Raw genomic sequence first — 19,690 nt, 5'->3', positions numbered from 1 at the left:
ATGGAAAGCAGAAAGTTATTGATTGAAATTATTTTATTTATGTCCATTTAAAACGTTCTAATTCATATTAGGCCGATGCATTTCCATATAGTTGCTATACACGGATGCCCTTTACTGAGCGGCATTAAGTTGAATGATGCGGCACCTAACCCCCAACCCCACCTACCCTGGCAAAAAAGAAGAAGAAAAAAATCCTGTATCAACATCTCTCCAGGCTGTTACCGTCCAATCGAAGAGCGAGCCTGGAGGATGCGCTCCCGTGAAAGAGCAGGTGGGAGTAAAGCGCGCAGAGCAGCACGAGGCACAGACGATTCCCGCTCTTCTTCTCGCTGCGCTTGCATTGTACCGGACTGAGGGTTGGGACGTTATAGCCACAAGCATCGAAATCCGAGGAGTCAGCCGCTTCGCTCATCTCTCTCCAGTCAGAGAGAAAGAGACTAGTGGATTTCTTTCCACGGGGTGCCAGAGCTCCTCAGCCCCTCGAAGAGGGCACGCGCGCCTCGAGTAGGCTACCTAAAAGCGCGCCAGGAGTGGCACAGGAAGCAACGGCTGTGCATGCAAGTGAGAGTCTTAACACTCCTTAATCTAACGTGTAAACAGACGGGGATTGTCTTTCTCACTTACTGGGACCACATCGTTTTTCTTATGAGTAGGACCCATCAATGTGGCGTGGTATTCTCTCATCTACGGACATTCCAGTCGAAGGATCTTATTCGGAGAAGTAGGCTATGTATGTGCAAAATGTGGTCTGCGAAGAGTAGAGTCGCATGGTGCGAAACAGAAAACTAAATATCGAGTAGCCTAGTGGTTTTGTTTAAGTGATACGATACGGTCTCTGTTAAATGGAATATGTATTTTTGAAAGACTTCTGATCGCCACTCTCTCCTCTCATACATGGCACCAACTTTTGGATTTTAAGGTTTCCGGAGAATGGTCAATGATAGATGGAAAATCATGAACAGCGTTTCAGAACTCGAAGATGGACAGCGACATAAAACGCAGGTATGTATCGGGTTTGTGTGTGAGTGTTTCTGTGTGCTGCGGCTGTTTACATACTGGTGGACGTGGACGTCAGGAGATAGGAGCGTGTCTATGTCCCCACGGCCCATTGGTCCCACAGCCCATTGGCCCCACATCACTAAGACTTTTAACATTATTTTTTAGGCCCATTGGTCTAACAGAATATTCCTGCTGCTTTATGTTCCAAAATTTCAATTTATTGAAATTTAGGCCCCATGTTCCATTGTAAGAAGAAAAACACGTTAGTTGGACGGAAATGGGAACATGGAGTTGTGGAACATAGGGCCTTTATTTTAATAATTTCTCAAAAATGTGGGTACATGGAGCAGCAGGTTTAAGCTGTGGGACCATTGGGCTGTGGGACCAATGGGCCGTGGGAATATAGAGCTGACCCCCAGGAGATTACAGTGGATATAGTCGGTCAGACTAGATAGGATACATTGTTTTCTTTCCTTGTGTACGGTGGGCCCACACTTCATCCATGATGCAGCCTACATGAAACTATCACAATCTCAATCTGACGGTTTTGAAATGGACATTTGAATGGAAATTATTTCACTGTATGTAGTCTAGGCTATTTATTTACTGTTCAGTTGATCAATTCCACTGAACAATAGCCTACCAACATGTTCTCTGATTCGAGGAGAATCTCTCTCTCTTTTTTTGTATGACCTTTCCAACTTAAACGGCTAGGCTATACGCTTAAACTGAATGTCATAAAGACCATTTAGACACCCACATTACCAGAGATTCTTGTCTCTCTGCTATTACTACAATGTAGTATCAAACCTTCTGACAATGGACAAACAGCTTCCTGTCACAATGATTGAAATTCCTCTCTTGGCATTTGCCTTTGGACTGAGATCAGCAGTACTTTTAAATGAAGGGAATATAGATCCTTCTAGTTAAAAAGGATGGTTAAGATGAAGATGGAAGCCTTATATGGTCATAATGATAGTGGTGGTGGTGGTGGTGATGGTGATGACTGAACTGACCATGGTTATGACAGTGAGGATGATGATGATGACGGTGATGATGGTGGTGATGATGATGGGAGTTGGTTGTCTTGATGATGCCTGTTCACAGCTTTAAACACTCTGTAGCATCAGGAACAGTGTGATACTAACGGCAGAGACGAGTGTGAGGGCAGAGTGACTGTGTGTGTGTGTGTGTGTGTGCGTGTGCATGTGCGTGCGTGTGTGTGTGCGTGCGTGCGCATGCGTGCCTGAGCTTGTATCCGTGTTGTGTGTGCCTGAGTGTGAGGCTCGCTTTCCCGCGCTCTCTCTCTCTGTCACTCTGTGTGTGTGTGTGTGTGTGTGTGTATGTGTGAGCCTCTATGAATGGGTAAGGGTGTGTGTGTGTGTGTGTGTGTGTGTGTGTGTGTGTGTGTGTGTGTGTGTGTGTGTGCGTGAGCGTGAGCGTGTGTGTGTGTGTGTTTTAGCTTTGTTCACTATGTGTGTATGAGCCTCTGTGAATGGGTGTGTGTGTGTGTGTGTGTGTGTGTGTGTGTGTGTGTGTGTGTGTGTGTGTGTGTGTGTGTGTGTGTGAGCGCGTGTGTGTGAGCGCGTGTGTGTGCGTGCACGCGCGCCAAACTGTTTCACTCCAAAATGATGAGACTCCTACTGGGAGAAAATCCACACACTGAGCCATCCTGAGCTGAGCTGTGTGGAGAGAGAGAGAGAGAGAGAGAGAGAGAGAGAGAGAGAGAGAGAGAGAGAGAGAGATGAAGAGAGAGAGAGAGTAAAGGAGAAGAGGAAGAGAGACAAAGCTGAAAGAAGTGAGTTGTGTGCCACTAGAGATAGGCAGAGGAGAGAAAAGGATGGAGAGGACAGGAGCGAATGAGAGAAAGGGAGCAAGAAAGAGAGAGACTGTGTCTTTGGCGAAGGGGATGGGGGGAGATTGGAAACAAGGGGCAGAGAGAAAAGTGTGATAGGAAGAGGGATGAAAGGAGTCGACAGGGGTTTGTTAAATTTATGATTGTGACAGTAGCTGTTGTATGATACTCGTTGTCCTTTATAGCGGCATATAAAACCTGATAAATGAATAAACAGCAGCCAGCATCTTGTTGTTGGGGTTTATGGGCTGTACCCATCTAGCTCCTTTGGGCTTGGCTGCCTGAGTGTGTGTGTGTGTGTGTGTGTGTGTGTGTGTGTGTGTGTGTGTGTGTGTGTGTGTGTGTGTGTGTGTGTGTGTGTGTGTGATGGGTCTTTTGGGCAAACTGGATCCATCAGGTTCTAGTGTGTCCCCTGGAAGAGTAACCAGAGTTATGTGCCAGCGGTGTGTTCTATTGGAGGAGATTCATCTTGGAGATGAAACAGCTGTTTATTACTCACTGCCAACTGCCATCATGTCCTACACCATCTCTCTCTCTCTCTCTCTCTCTCTCTCTCTCTCTCTCTCTCTCTCTCTCTCTCTCTCTCTCTCTCTCTCTCTCTGCAGTCATGTGAGAAGAGTGAGTGTGCCAGCCATTGTTTTCAAATTTGCTCATTCAGTCAGCACTGAGCCGTGGAAGTTGCTCCCTTATGCATATATTGGGGAGTGTGTGCTTTTGGATTTATTTTTGTTTCTCTCTCTCTGCCTCTCTGTCTCTGTCTCTCTCTCTCTCTCTCTCTCTCTCTCTCTCTCTCAGACTGTGACTGACTGTGCCCAGAGGTAGAATGCAAGAAAGAGAGTAAAGGAAGTGAGAGTAATGTGTCATGGTGTCCCATAGGGGGAGCAATAGAGCAGCAGTTAGCCTGGGCCCAGTGGAACTGGAGCTCTTTAGAAGGATGAAGGAAGTCCCAGCACAACTGCTGAAAACAGAAACACAAATATGCTCCCTTTGCTGTGTGTGTGTGTGTGTGTGTGTGTGTGTGTGTGTGTGTGTGTGTGTGTGTGTGTGTGTGTGTGTGTGTGTGTGTGTGTGTGTGTGTGTTTGGGTACGGTGGTAGAGAGAGAGAGAGAGAGAGAGAGAGAGAGAGAGAGAGAGAGAGAGAGAATATTTGTGTGTGTTTGTGTGCGCATGCGTGTATGTGTGTGTGGTTTTGGCAGGGGTTGGTAGAGAGAGAGAGAATGTGAGTTCGGGTACGCGTGTATATGTGTGGTTTTGGCATTTACAATGTGACATGTGGCATATACTACAGTATCAGTATGTGTATCACTGTGAGCTAGTATCAGAATATGAAATCCTGGAACTCCACCTGTGTTTGATGGACATGATGTGAGGATGGTGCTGCCGGTAGCTGAAGAATATAGGGCTGCACTTTATATCGAAAATGTATCAAAATCATGATATCAAGAGTGGTGATATGTGTGTCGCAAAAATGACTTAATTAAAAGTAAAACATTTCTGTGCAGTCCAATCACTTGCTGAATGTCAACAAATGTGCAAGAAGCCTGCCATGACCAAAGCCACGCCCCCCACACAGACCGACAAATTAGTGACAAGAAAAACACTCGGCTATATTTCTAAATATTGTTTAAATATCGTTATCGAGGTATTGCATGCTGTTATCGAGTATCGATTTTTTTTGTGATATCGTGCAGCCCTAGAAGAATACGTTCTGTATTTGGCTACCTTACCTCTATGTAGGGTTGCCAACTAACTATGCAAAAATACGGGACACTTGGACACAGATTTGGCTTTACTTAGATGTAATTTCCTGCATTTTAACACATTTTAATGCCCCGTGTCCCGTTTCAGCTCAAGAGGGAACCCGTACTTTTTTCTCTAAATACGGCACGATTCCGTATTTCAAGGGACGGTTGGCAACCCTGCTTCTATGTCTTCAGCTATATGTACTGTATAAATACTGTTAGCCACACTAGTTTTCCATTTACAGCATACTGTACAGCACTGGATATGCTGAGTAAACATATCACTGCACATATTGACCAGCATGAGGCTGTCAAGATGGGCTGGCCATTCTATTTTTGGTCTGGTGGTGTTGTGTCATAACACAATGATTTTCAGCCTCTCTGTACTTTGACAGAAAATCATCTTAACGTTTTGTTGCCCTAGTGTCTGTGTATGTGTGTGTGTGTGTGTGTGTGTGTGTGTGTGTGTGTGTGTGTGTGTGTGTGTGTGTGTGTGTGTGTGTGTGTGTGTGTGTGTGTGTGTGTGTGTGTGCGTGTATATGTGTGAGGGAAAAAGTTTTGTCGCATTGATGTAGTGTGTGTGTGTGCACTGCACTGCCTCATGCCTCAGGCTCCCATCTATATTTGCTGTTCAGCCAGCTGCTGTGGCAGTCTCATCAGAGCTACATCAGTCTCTTATCTCACATCAGCCCCAGATCACAACCACACGCTACCCAGATTAGAGCCTCATTAGGGCTATATCAGTACTGCATCAGGGCTATCAGGGCCACATCAGGGCTATATCAGGGCTATATCAGGGCTATTCAGAGCCACATCAGTGCCACATAAGGGCTATATCAGGGCTATCAGAGACACATCAGGGCAGTCATGGGTGAGCGGTTAGGGCGTCAGACTTGCATCCCAGAGGTTGCCGGTTCGACTCCCGACCCGCCAGGTTGGTGGGGGGAGTAATCAACCAGTGCTCTTCCCCATCCTCCTCCATGACTGAGGTACCCTGAGCATGGTACCATCCCACCGCACTGCTCCCCATGGGGCGCCACTGAGGGCTGCCCCCTTGCACGGGTGAGGCATAAATGCAATTTCGTTGTGTGTGCAGTGTGCAGTGTTCACTTGTGTGCTGTGGAGTGCTGTGTCACAATGACAATGGGAGTTGGAGTTTCCCAATGGGCTTTCACTTTCACTTTTCACATGAGAGCTACTGTACATCAAGGCCCGGTCACATCCATGTGTTGTTCAGACTAAGGCCGCGATCACACTGGACACAGACTGGACACAGATTTGCGTCGAATTCAGTGAACAGGCAACGTTGTAACAGCTGAGCTGTCACTTGCAACGTAGTCTATGGTGTTGTGTTATTTGAGTGTTGTGAAAACACAGGCCTACACAAAAACCTTTGTAAATTCATCTACGTAAAATGGATAGAGGACACGCTCTCCTCCTGCTCTCCTAAAGTTGGATTGTGAATCTATGAATGTTGGTAACGCTCTCGTCATAGAACATCTGGAAATCTGCCCATGATGTGAAGCAGATTTTCCACCTTGAGTTAAAAAAATTATACTCAATCTGCCCGGGGTGGACAGGCAGAAATCCACAATCTGCCTTGCGCTGATATTCAGTGTGGTATACGCTCAATTTCATTAACAAACAATAGGAAAAATCCATCTCCTATTGTGAAATCGGCGTCCAGTGTGATCGTGGCCTAAGTTATCACCTCATCAGAACCACAAGTTTGCACCTCATCAGAACCACAACATGGGACACATGTGGGACACGTCAGTGCTCTATCAGGGCCAAATCACACCCCTGTGTTGGGAGAATGTAGAAAACTCTTCTATTATGGTTGACAGTGCCGTCTCCCTTGTTTGAGGATAACTAATTTACAGTTGCATTCTGGCATTATTGAGTGTCGAGTCATTACGAGGATGTGTGTGTCTGTGTGTCTGTACGTGAGTGCACTAGTGTGCAATGATGAATGTGTAGTTTTCCTCTCTCACTGTGTGTGTGTTTGTGTGTGTGTGTGCACACCCGCGTGTGCACATATGTGTATGTTATATGCTTCTCAATCTGAAGACAGTAAAAATCAGTGTGTAAGATTGCACTTTACTCCAATACAGAGGTTCTGACAATGGATGTCCAACCAATTTCCCTTAAAGCCCCTTCATCAGTTAGTCAATTAGTGCTAGCACACCGCTAGCTCGCTAACATGCACTAGGTAGGCCTACGTCTCGCTTCACTGACGGTTTACATTTTCTGCATGGCTGCTCTTGTTAAGATGCTCCAGAAGTCCTTCAAATGATTGTGACAATCACAATTTAAGAAGAGCAAGACGAATAAGGAAAAAAAACCCAGAAGAAAACTTAAATGAAAATTCAATTCTGTTTCTGCTCTTGGAGGGTGGATTATAATTGCTGTGCTCTCACTGTCCAGAGCTTATAGTGCTTTTGATGGAACTATTTTGGACGCTGGTAATGTATGTGAATATATTTAAAGGGCGGCTTCAAGAAGTTGCAGTCTTCTGGACGGTTCAATATAGGGTTGTAATCTCAGGCCTACTTGAAAACCAGAGAGAATGTGATGGGATTGTTGTCATGTCAGAACAATGCTATTCTGGACCAAACCAGTCCAAAAAATAAAAGGCTAAAAACAGCCATGTTTGTAAACCATAGGTTTAAAAACAGCCATGAAGTGTCTATTAGAGAGTCTCGAATGGGAGAATAAAGCTATAGGCTAAGCGAAGCTAGCCTTCCCAGGATGCCTGTTAATCTGCTCCTCTGTGGCCAGCCACAAGTAAAGCTGCTGTTTGGAGACCGCTGCGGTCCCTTTATGCCTGTGTGTGCCATATATGTGGGGCTTGAATAAGTCAAGTAAAAAGGCAGCAGGAAGTACATTCATGCTGTTGCCGTGCTGCAGGCGATGCTAATCCCTTAACAGGAAGTAAAGGTGGGCGACTGATTACGTTTGCTGTTGGGCATTCCAAAACAGTTTAATTAACCGCAAAAGGGTCCCTAGATGTGTGTGTGTTCATTTATTCTTTTTTTTTGTGTATATGTTTACTCATGTGCCAATTATGACTCTGTGTGTTCTCATTATGTTTTGGGCATTTGTTTAATATGCATGCTTGTTTATCCACCATTTTGTATGCTTGGCTGACCACCAATATGGGCAGCATTTCCTGTATCAAAAGTGCATTCAAAATACAGCTCATTATTGTGCAGTAGCTAATGCAGTACTTAAAAGTCACAGGACCTCACGAAGGCCCAGTGGTGGATTAAATCCAGCTTCAAAGGGTATGACTCATACCACATTCCCTATTTGCTACAAACGTCCACAATAATAATTACTGCATCTCTCGTGTCATCTGCAGATACTCCTCAGGCATTAAGATTGATCTGTAAACTAACTATAATCATTTATAGGCCTACCAGTGGTTCCCAAAATGTTCAGCGGGGAACCCCTTTTGGGCTTAAGAATATTTTTGCGAACCCAACCCCCCACAGTGCATGTAAAGAAATTGACTCGACTACTTGTACACTGGACCAGTCCCAGCTCTCTGAATGAATGACTACAAATCTGAGGATAACACTTTTTGCATAAAGCTGATCAGTAATTAGGAATTCAGCAAGCACATGGTCCATTGGTGTAAATAATGAATAACCTCAAGAGTATGCTAGTGATTGAATGCATGCATGAATGAATGCACAAATGAACTTGTAAGACCAGGAACTAAATCTGCTCTGTCCCCAACCCTAAAGCTATGGTTTAATTATAGCAAACTACTGCTTGTTCAGTCTTTTGGTGTGTTTCAGACAGTTCCTGAGTGTCCCAGTGCCTGGGCCTTATGTGTTTGTGTGTGAAGCTCCTTGCTGCCTACAGTAGCAGTAAAGGAACACGTTTGGGGTCTCCTGCGTCCCTTTGAGGTGCCTTTGGTCCCAGCATGGGAGTGACCCTGAGGCAGATCATTCTTGGGCAGCACAGGCTCTGTCTTGCCTTACACTGTAACATCACTCTAGTCTTACTGGGGTTTCTTTTGATACATTTCATCCAACCTTCCTTGTCCCTTTTTTAATATCTTGTATACTAACCACAGAGGAACTATTTTACTATTGTATTATTTTATGGTTGTTCATTTACTATTTTATACTGTTCTATATTGACTTCCTGAGGGAAAATCATATGGAGCATGGACCATATGGACACCGTATAGAGATCATATTGGTTAATGACTAGTTTCAAATTCATTCATTCATTCAGTCATTCTTTCATTCATTCATTCAGTCATTCTTTCATTCATTCATTCTTTCATTCTTTCATTCATTCATCCATTCATCCATTCATTCCTCCATTCCCTTGTGCTGTCCTTGTAGCATGTGTGTCATCAGTGTCCCAGTAGCATGTGTGTCATCAGTGTCCCTGTAGCATGTGTGTCATCAGTGTCCCTGTGTGCTGGAGGATAATAGGCAGCAGCAGAGCCCTTAGAGCAGTGCAGCATTTAAGCAACCTTCAGACTCGAGCCACAAGAGACTGCTTGCATTAAAGAAGTCTCTCTGTTGAAGGATAATCATTTTAACATTGCAGCCACTTACACCCGTGCACACGCATACACATTCAAGGGCACAGAGCCACAGAAAACACTTTAAATGGAGGTCCGCCCTCATAGAATTTTACTTTGGTAATCACTGGAGCAATTTTATGGCTTTAAAACTTCACTTTCGTACTTGTAGATTACCCCCCATTAGAGATGTCCCGATCCAGGTTTTTGCACTTCCGATCCGATACAGATATTTTATTTCACTTCCGATCCGATTCCGATACCGGCCGATACCGATACCGGACTATCGGAGTATTTAAGTTGACAGTTATTTAGCCTACTTACTTTGTTGTCACAGTCATGTTGAAAAGGGTTTTTACTTTACTAGCCAACTGAATTAGGTGAATTTGAGTAATACACAATGGTTTTTAATGAGAAACTGACCTGATTTTTCAGATATTAATAAACACAAAACAGGAAAATGGATCGGAATTCTTGATCGGATTTTTCCTTGCATGCCGATCCGATACCGATCTGCATTTTTTTGCAAATATCGGCAGCCGATCCGATCCATCCGATCCGATACGACAATCCTACCCCCAATTGACAGGCAGTCCAACATCAAACTGTTTTAACTTCTTTAACCCATCGACGCCTAAGGCACCTGCAAAAGAGGATGCTGAATGCCTGAGCCCTTTTTAAGAAAATCTGCTCCCAGCCTATAAAAACCTAAATATCTCAGCTTCCAAAGAACATGAAAATATGCACTAAGTTGCATTTAAACAATAAGACCCTCATCTTTCATTAGAATGTGTTCATTCATCTCAAATAATCAGAGATTTTTAATAAAGTTGTCAAATCTCAAGATCAAATTAAAGTAGCTCAAATCTCATGAGCCTGAATGTTGCGTAATGCAGCTCCAGGCGCCAGGGCCAATGTTGCGCAACGCAACATCAGGCATCAATGGGTTAAAAAAGTGGTAAGATCAAAGTTTTCATTTATCATTATGCACACCAAAGGACAGTGTTTCCCACAGAAATTTCGGAAACTATGGGGGCAGCCGGGATTTTTTTTTCCGTGGGGGGGGGGTCTTTTTCACGCGGGCCTTTAGGGGGGGGGGGGGGGGGGGGGGGGGGGGGGGGGGGGGGGGGGGGGGGGGGGGGGGGGGGGGATGTATTTACGCAGCGTAAATGCAAAACGGCAAAACAATGAGTTTTGAGCCATGACTCAAATGCAGGTCTAAGTGCCAAGAGGGACATGAGTCCAAGTCTTGCCCAAGCCAGTTCCTTAGTAGTAGGAGTAGAAGTCTGCAAACTATAGCTCCGCTTTGAAGGTTTATTCAGGTCATACAACGTTTCGACCCACCATGGTCTTCATCTTCTACTCTTTCTACTGTCAGATACGCCTTTGTCCTGCACCTGACCTCAATGAGTGCATACTTCACTTAGCGTTGTAGGTATGGCATTACAGTGTCATGACTGTGTCATAACGCAATCATGGGCATGTCATAAACATTATGTCTGTGTCATAAACATTTTATGACTGTTGGCTTTAAGTGACAATCGGTTATGGTAAAGGCAGGCCTAACAATGTCAACTTTTCATGACATAAAACGTTTATGACATTGACATAATGTTTATGACAATGTGTCATGACGCTGTATTTATGCTATCATGCCACGGTCATGTCATGCATACGACTCTGGCATCAAGTTAAGTGTAACCATGCTTTCTTTCGCTGTCTCTAGAAGAACATTCTTTCTGCTGCGCTTGAAACAAATTGTTCATTTCTGCCTTCATTTCATGCAACACTAATACGTGTTTTATTTTTAGCAGTGTTTTAGCAGTTACCTACAATGGAACAGCACATAAAGGACAAAAATCACTCTAAAATCAGACTAGCGAATAAAGCCTATATTCAGAGCTAGTGCAGCCATTTAAAAGCACTCCAGTCTCTAATTGAAGCAAATTTCTTTGAAAGTGTGACGCACGCTGTCTTATGAAATGTTAACCACCTTGCGTTGGCGGTGCATTGAAGTGTTCTCCCCCTCCTTGGCTTTGTAGTGCTGTTGACTTGTTTCTGAGCCTCCTAATTGGAGTAAATGAATGGTGAAGCCAGTCAAGTGCAGGAGATGGTGGGCTCAGTACCTCTGAATACTCCCTGCTGCTTTGGCTGTCAGTGGGGGGTCATGGAGTACACAGTAAAGTACATTTCTGTAGCTCTTTTATAAAAAGCAGATGATTAGTGTAGTGATCAGCCACCATTGGCTGCAGTGTTGGTTCATAGCTTAGGTTCTCTTGGTTAGTCTTGTCTCCATCCCAAACCCATGACCTCCTCTGTACATCCGCACACAAGGTCTGCATGCTATCCTTAGAGACATGTCACACCCGGGCCACAACGTGTTTGAACTGCTGCCATCTGGCAATAGATATAGATCTATGAAAACCAGTACAAATAGGCTGAAGAACAGTTTTTATTCAGCAGCCATCTCTGCACTTAATTCTCCTACCAACGAATAGTTTTTATATCTACTTTTGAAAAGTATATTTTTCATTATTTAAAACTTTTTTTTAACAATGAATACTCAATTTTGTTGTACGCATTACAGTGACAAATAAAATATATTCTATATTCTATTCTGTTCTGTGCGCAGGGATGGGGGCAGCACAAGCGCGACAGGTTCCCGGGCTGTTCAGTTGTCCTTTTCACACTGGATGGTCTGCATGCTCATACTATCTGCAGGAATCAGTCGCAACGCGCACTTGTCTGGGATTCTTGTCATGGGCCTGTGTGAAAGGAATCTGCTTTCATGTTTCCTTACCATTTTGCTATCCTGAGCATGGACATATTTTTGACATGTGTCGCCTACGGCCGACGCTTGTGGTGTGAATGTACCGTCATAGCAAGTTCAACTTCAGAGGCTCATGCGCTACTAAGTTAGGGTAAAACCATCTCAGTCACTCAGTCAGTTTGAGGCATTGAGAGTGAAGTTTAGTAACATTCCACTCCAAGATGTTGATCACTTATTTAGTGGTGCATGAGCAAGGTTGACTACCATCCAACTGTGTCGAGCTATTGTGTAGGTGAATGGGTGTTCGGGTGTGTGCGTGCTTGCATGTGTCCATGTGTGTGTGCATGTGTGTTGCTAAATGCTGTGATCAGGTAGTTTAATCTCCACACGCAGTGTCCCACTTTGGCCAGACTAAGAATTTAAGAGGCCTGCCAGTCTACACACACACACACACACACACACACACACACACACACACACACACACACACACACACACACACACACACACACACACACACACACACACACACACACACACACACACACACACACTTGGCAGAGTGAGTGAGGATGTTTGATGCTGAGGTAGACAAATATTTAACCAGGGCAGCCCCCCCCCCCCCCCCCCCCCCCCCCCCCCCCCCCCCCCCCCCCCCCCCCCCCCCCCCCACACACACACACACACACACAGTACGTCTCCACATCCATTGGTCAGTACGTTACCTGTCAAATGCTGTAGACACACACACACACACACATTGCAAAACGTTTATCGACTCTAATGACAGCTGTCCAGTCATTTTCCCTGATGGAGAGAGAGAGAGAGAGAGAGAGAGAGAGAGAGAGAGAGAGAGAGAGAGAGAGAGAGAGAGAGAGAGAGAGAGAGAGAGAGAGAGAGAGAGAGAGAGAGAGAGAGAGATGAAAGCTTACTAGAAGCTTATGACACACACACACACACACACACAGTGGTCATCAAAGCAGAGGCCAGTGCTTTGAAACCTAGACAGAAACCTAGACACACACACACACTATGCACATTGCATGATATCTATGCACATCGCAACAGATCGTTCTCTGGTGAAGGCAAGTGGTCAATGGTTTGAGGCTGTGTGTGTGTGTGCGTGCGTGCGTGCGTGCGTGCGTGTGTGGTGGTGGGGGGGGGAGTTAAAGGCAACATGTGGTCGTGGTGTTGCTGCACACACATGAATATTTCACACAGCATAACATACAGCACCTACACTCATGTCAGGTTTGAAATTCAGGAATCAAAAGCTCTTTGACACACCATTCCCAACCACACACAGCACACACAGCACACACAGCACACACAGCACACACACACACACACACACACACACACACACACACACACACACACACACACACACACACACACACACACACACACACACACACACACACACACACACGTCAGGTTGGGATCTCTTTGAAGCATGAATGTAGGGAGTCGTCATTATTGAGCTTGAAGTATGTTGAACCTGCAGCTAACATATTCTACTTTCTCTACTTCTACTCCTTTCGTTTTTGTTTCATCTTTCTTTCTTTTTTTTCTTTCTTTCCGTATTTCTTTCATCAAACAATTGCATCACTCATATACTTATGTATATGGTTCATAAGCTCCAATGGAACTATATTGAATGACTGTCTATGTAAAATCATACATGACCGTGATTGCATTATAAATGTAATCTATGATAACTTTCTCTGGTGTGGCCTGTAGCATCACTGTCTGATTGCTACTTGTTGTTCTGTGTCATTTCAGCTGATTTCAGTGAGTGTTAACCAGATTTAGTGGAGGAGAGGAAACCGTAGGTGCAGAAAGGAAACCGTGGGAATTTCGATCTTCGTACTTTGAAAGGGAAGTTGCACTCGGCTATTTGAAAACCCTGAGTAGTTCATCTCCTTTTAAATCAGTGGTTCTCAACCTTTTTTTTGAAGAAATGCCACCTTGTCCTCATCACACGCCTCTCAGCCCCCCTTTGACATTATCATAAGACTGACAAGGTCTCCCTTAGTATTAAAAAATGTAATAGACTAATGCCCCCCAATGGCAACTAAGCACCGCTCCCTCTAAGCTGTATCCCCCCCCCACACTATTTTACATTAACGTGTCTGGGTCGAACAGGCCCAAAGGCAAATTTGGGATTTTATGACGAATTCAGATGTTGCCAATATCATTTTAGCGCTCAATTCCATTACAGAAAGTGAAGGTTCAATGCACTGCAATTACACTATCTTTATCTTTATCTGTATACAGATAATTAGTAGAACAAATAATGGATAATTCACCAGCAGGTCCCTAAAATAAAAACTGAGTTTACAAGTGGATTAAAACTACTATTGAGGCTCATTGATGGCCGTGGGGTAATCTGTCCCATCAGGATTTAACTTTTTTCCCCCTGTGATTTATGCAATCAAAATGACTTTGTAGCAGCATTTTCTCAAAATTTTGCGCCCAATTTTTTTTCTTTTCTTGTAAAACCCATCAAATGTCTAAATAGGCTTAAATAGGCCATGACACTCATTTTATAACTTTCCTGGTAATTTCACAGGTAATACATAGGATAGCGTAGACCCTGATGAAGACACTTGTCGAAACATTTAAGAAATAAAAGAAGAAGACATCTGTGTGGCAGGCAGATTTGAAGAGTTCAGATGCAAAACCCCTAACTCCATTTCTGAAGACCTGCACTTCTATATTTTTAGAGAACCCCGTTGTTGGTTTGGTTTACATTCATGTACTTGATAATACATATAAATAGTTATATTACATAAATAAAATAAAATAAATGTGCAATTTTGATAGCTTTGTATTAAATAAAAATAAATTAAGATTATTTTCTAAAATGGCACTTAGGGGTTTTTGCATCTGAACTCTTCATTTTCTTCCCATTTAATTTTTTGTTGGCTAGTATTCATATTTACAGATGAACCAGTTACATCAGTTTTAGTTAATTCTGTTTACTAGTGGTTGTCAAGGGAAGAAAAGATAAGCTTTGCCTTGATGCAGCTGAAATTGCAGTATTTCTCAATTGGTTTTGTACATTTCTTGAATCTCTCTCGCAATTTGCAAAACATAATATTCATTCTCAAAACAGCTTTTGCTATATGCCGAGAGCATTTGCTATGTGTCGAAAACAATGAGAAACTGATTTGACCATGTGCACAGGTAACACCAGGAAGTCACAATTGAACAAAGACTTTTGAGAATCATTATTCTGTTGTGAGAAATGTACAAAACCAATTGAGAAAAACTGTAATCGAAGATGAGTATTTCACAGGAGAGAGATTGTGCATGCATGGGCTTTTTTCATGATGGATGAGCAGTATTTTACTCGGCATAGTTGGAAATATATAGCATCTGAAAAATATGCAGCATATTGTTGAGCACGAAAGAATCCACGTTATTGCAAGAACTGGAGGGACTGGTTAATAGGTTGGTCCATCAAGACAATGGAGTGTGAAGACAAACAAATATATATTTCACTTCTCACAGCTTCATTCGGGAGAACCCTGTGGGTAGATCTTCCTGTCTTTCTTCTTTCTCACTCTCTGTCTCGGTTTCTTCCTATTTTCACACAAACCAATACACACGCATGCAGGATACTTTCTCTCTTTCTTCTCTCTCTCAAATTCAAATTGTGCTTTATTGGCATGACTGTAATGATACGATGTTGCCAAAGCATACAAATAACAAAACAAAAGTGTGAACATTTACAGAAGATCTGTTTCTCTCTCTCACTCTCACACACACACGCACGCACGCACGCACGCACGCACGCACGCACGCACGCACGCACGCACGCACGCACGCACGCACGCACGCACGCACGCACGCACACACACACACACACACACACACACACACACACACAGACCTCTACAGGTCAGCAGCATCAAAGAGCATAAAAGTGGGTGTGGGTGTGTGTGGGGCAGGGGGTGGGTGTGATTGAGGGTGTCAGTGGCATGGTGTCAGTCCCCAAGAGAGCTCAACATGTTCACATGACAGAAATGGTGTGTGTGTATGTCTGCACGTCTGTGTCTGTGTCTGTGTGTGTGTGTGTGTGTGTGTGTGTGTGTGTGTGTGTGTGTGTGTGTGTGTGTGTGCGTGCGTGCGTGCGTGCGTGCGTGCGTGCGTGCGTGCGTGCGTGCGTGTGTGCAGGGGGGTGGTTGTAGGTTTATGAGTAGTTTGGACTGAAGCAGCATGGGTACAGCACACACCTAAGGACTCTGTGTGTGTGTGTGTGTGTGTGTGTGCGCGCGCGTGCGTGCGTGCGTGAGTGCGTGCGTGCGTGCGTGGTGTGTGTGTAGGTGGATTGTTGAGTGTCCTTATGTGAGTGAAGTGTTTTTATCCTCTGCACCACAGGCCTGGTCAAGTGCAGACAGATGATTACACAGCAGGACAGAGGGATAGGGGGGAAGAGAAGAGTACAAGAAAAGATGAAGGAGAAAAAGAAGAGCAGTATAGACATGGAAGGTAGAGAATAGAGGTCAGATAAACGGAAGAGAAAAGAGTTGAGAAGAACAACAGGAAGTTTGGAGAAAAGAGGGATTGAAAATGAGGAGAAAATCACAGAAAAAGATAAATCGACATTGGAGAAATCAACATTGCTGTGACCTACAAACAGACCAAACAGAATCTTGAAGCTTGTTTGCGGTGTGTCGAGTGTACATACCTGCTTCAGGACGACCAGAACACCTCACACAATACTGGCGGTATCATCTAGGGGGCAGATAGCCAACGGGGCTCTCACTAATGTTTCCCACCACTGGTTGACTCGACACCAACATTAACATGGAAGTCCAGAAGATTGGGTCACGCAGTTTGGTCAATATTGCACCGTATTCAGGCATCTGCGTACCTGTTTCTTTTTTTCCTCTTTTTTCTATATATTTTTAGGGGATTTTACGCCTTTATTTGATAGGACAGTCTGAGATGGTGACAGGAAGCGAGTGGGACAGAGAGACGGAGTGGGATCGGGAAATGACCCATGCCGGACTCGAACCTGGGTCCCTGTGGGCATGCAAGCCCAAATGTGGAGGGGCCTAGCGCGCTGCGCCACAGCGTCCCCCTGCGTACCTGTTTCAGCTCCCACGTGAAAAATTGACATAGAATATTGCATTTTTGCACAAACTCCAAAAGGGTGCCGCGTAGGGTGCGTAGGTTCCACAAAGTAATCCAATAATGTCGCAAGGAGGAACTCGCAACCCACTGATGCTGATGCACAAAGAGTTTTAATGCAATGCAAGACTTGGCACTGATGCACAAAGAGTTTTAATGCAATGCAAGACTTGGCACTGATGATGGTCTGAAGGACCGAAAATGTTTTGCACTTCACTGGGTAGCACTTTCTTTATTTTCCTCATACATTAAACTCTTTGTGCATCGGCATCAGTGGTATGCGAGTCCCTCCTAGTGAGATGAATGCGTTTTCGCACAAAATGTGCGCGTGCGCGTGCCCGTGTATCCTGCAGCAAGCTTGTCCCGGGCCTCTTCTCTATGCAGAAACACTGCATGGGGCCAAAAATGTAGCATCCTTTGTGACAAACACACACAGAGGCGTCAGAGTTGTAGCCCAAAGGTTGCCGGTTTGCCTCCTGTGGTGAGGGGAGTACTTAACCAGTGCTCTCCCCCGTGCTCCTCCATGACTGAGGTACCCTGAGCATGGTACCATCCCGCCGCACTGCTCCCTTTCGGGCGCCATTGGGGGCTGTCCCCTTGTACGGGTGAGGCATAAATGCAATTTCGTTGTGTGCAGTGAACACTTGTGTGCTGTGGAGTGCTGTGTCACAATAACAATGGGAGTTGAAGTGTCCCAGTTGGGAAACAAGGGAAGCCAGAGCAATAAGTACAGCTGCATGTTGAAATTGACTGCTGGCAGTTTTTCCATTCAGAATTCATAGTACAAGCAGCGTGGCCATCAGAATCTGAAAAGTCTGCCTCTCATTTTCATCCCAATTACTCTGATTTATTTTCTGTGTCTTTTATTACTCCTCAATAGTAAAAGCACCTGCAGCTTGTTAGTGCAGATACTGTAGGTCCACCACAGGCTGCAGACCAATTCATTAAAAGACCTGAAGTACATTGATACATAACACAACAGTATAACATCATATCACCGACATTTGTCGAAAGTACTTTGTGAAAGAGTGCATTTTGACTTTGTGGCAGTGAATTATAATAGAGGAGGGAGAGGGAAAGCGACAATCACAGACAGAGAGTAGGTTTTGCACTATAATGAATGACTCACACTTGTTCTCTTCCACTCTTTCTTTCTCTACACAACACCAGTTTTCACAGTTTCTATAACAATTAGTTGCTGCTTACAAAAACAGAAAGGGGAAATGTGCAAGTCACTTAACTGGACATTTTGTCATCTTATCTTCTCTCCCGTGCCCTTTTTCTATGGGTCTAATATTTCTTTCTTATCTGACTGACTGTCATCTCCTTCCAATTTCTCCTCCACGCACTCTCTCTGCTATTTTTTTCCTTACCCATCTCTGCTCTCCCTCCCCCATCTCTTTCTCACTCTCACGCTCTCCTCTCTCCAATCTTTTTCTCTTCACTTTGTCTACATTCTCTGTCTTCCTTCATTGTTGTCCACTGTTGTGGGTTTTGGGCTGTGCCTGAGTCTATGTGTTGTATTGTGTCACGTCTCGCATTCTGTTCTTCTGTGTTCCTCTGAAGGCTCTTTGGCTACCTTGTCCCGTGTGTGTGTGTGTGTGTGTGTGTGTGTGTGTGTGTGTGTGTGTGTGTGTGTGTGTGTGTGTGTGTGTGTGTGTGTGTGTGTGTGTGTGTGTGTGTGTGTGTGTACCACTGCGAATGGGTGGTTGACGTTTAAGGGTGTAACGCCCCCCCCCCCAAAAAAAAAAGTTTTTCCAATTCCTGAAAAAGATAATGGAAAAAATTGGGAAAAAAATAGAACTTAGTGGTCAGTGGAATGTCGCCTAATTTTTGCCATTTTTGGGAAAATGTGTCCTGCATCAACACATTGCATAGGCATGTCACACCGCAGGAAAATTAAGTCACACCACAGGAAATTGACTGCATTATGGCCATTTTAATCCTTTTGTATACATGACTGACATCCGAGCTCATGCTAACTCGATAATGATATTGTGTTGAATCTCAATGTGTTTTCATTTATAAACAACTTTTTTTCCTTCATAAGAGCAGTCACACCACAGGACACCATAAAATGAACTTAAGCATTGCGTGACAGAAACATTGCATTATGAAGACATATTAAGAGGTTAATAGTCACCTTAAGATTCCACAGCACTCTCCAATAACTGAGGTACTGACCGGTTAGGAGCCTGTCTTCAAGACCCTTGTATTTGGCCTTGCAGCTACTTGTTCACAAACATTGGCATACATGTCACCCCACAGGACACAATTTGTGTTACGAAATTGAACTTGTAGTTGATATTACGGTCTTGAGTTTTTTTCACATTCACATATCTTAATATAACATTAAAGTGTGGACACTGTGTGAGATTTTTAGTTGTTTATTTCCAGATTCATGCTGCCCATTCACTAATGTTACCTTTTTCATGAATACTTACCACCAGTATCAAATTCTAAGTATTCATTATGACTGGGAAAATTGCACTTTTCATACATTAAAAGGGGATCTTCTCCATGGTCTGCCATTTTGAATTTCCAAAAATACCCATTTTTAGCTGCAAAAATGACTGTACTTGGACCGTACTAGAAGATATTTGTTTATTACTTAGTAAACTTTCATGTGA

The 19,690-nt window shown here is 44.0% G+C and overlaps 1 protein-coding gene across 1 annotated transcript in view; it reads left to right on the top strand.

Moving 5' to 3' along the window:
• The first annotated feature begins 669 nt into the window (after window positions 1–669).
• Window positions 670–19,690, top strand: part of LOC134446376 (fibrinogen C domain-containing protein 1-A-like) — a 119,863-nt gene continuing 100,842 nt past the window's right edge. Inside the window, exons 1-2 of the mRNA XM_063195738.1 lie at window positions 670–730; window positions 920–1,002. Coding sequence (XP_063051808.1) covers window positions 931–1,002 — 72 coding nt within the window. The 5' untranslated portion in view covers window positions 670–730; window positions 920–930. The remainder of the gene's footprint in view (window positions 731–919; window positions 1,003–19,690) is intronic.

This window comes from Engraulis encrasicolus, chromosome 3 (assembly GCF_034702125.1).
Source record: "Engraulis encrasicolus isolate BLACKSEA-1 chromosome 3, IST_EnEncr_1.0, whole genome shotgun sequence".
Taxonomy (NCBI): Eukaryota; Metazoa; Chordata; class Actinopteri; order Clupeiformes; family Engraulidae; genus Engraulis; species Engraulis encrasicolus.
This window is presented reverse-complemented; position numbering and strand designations above follow the sequence as displayed.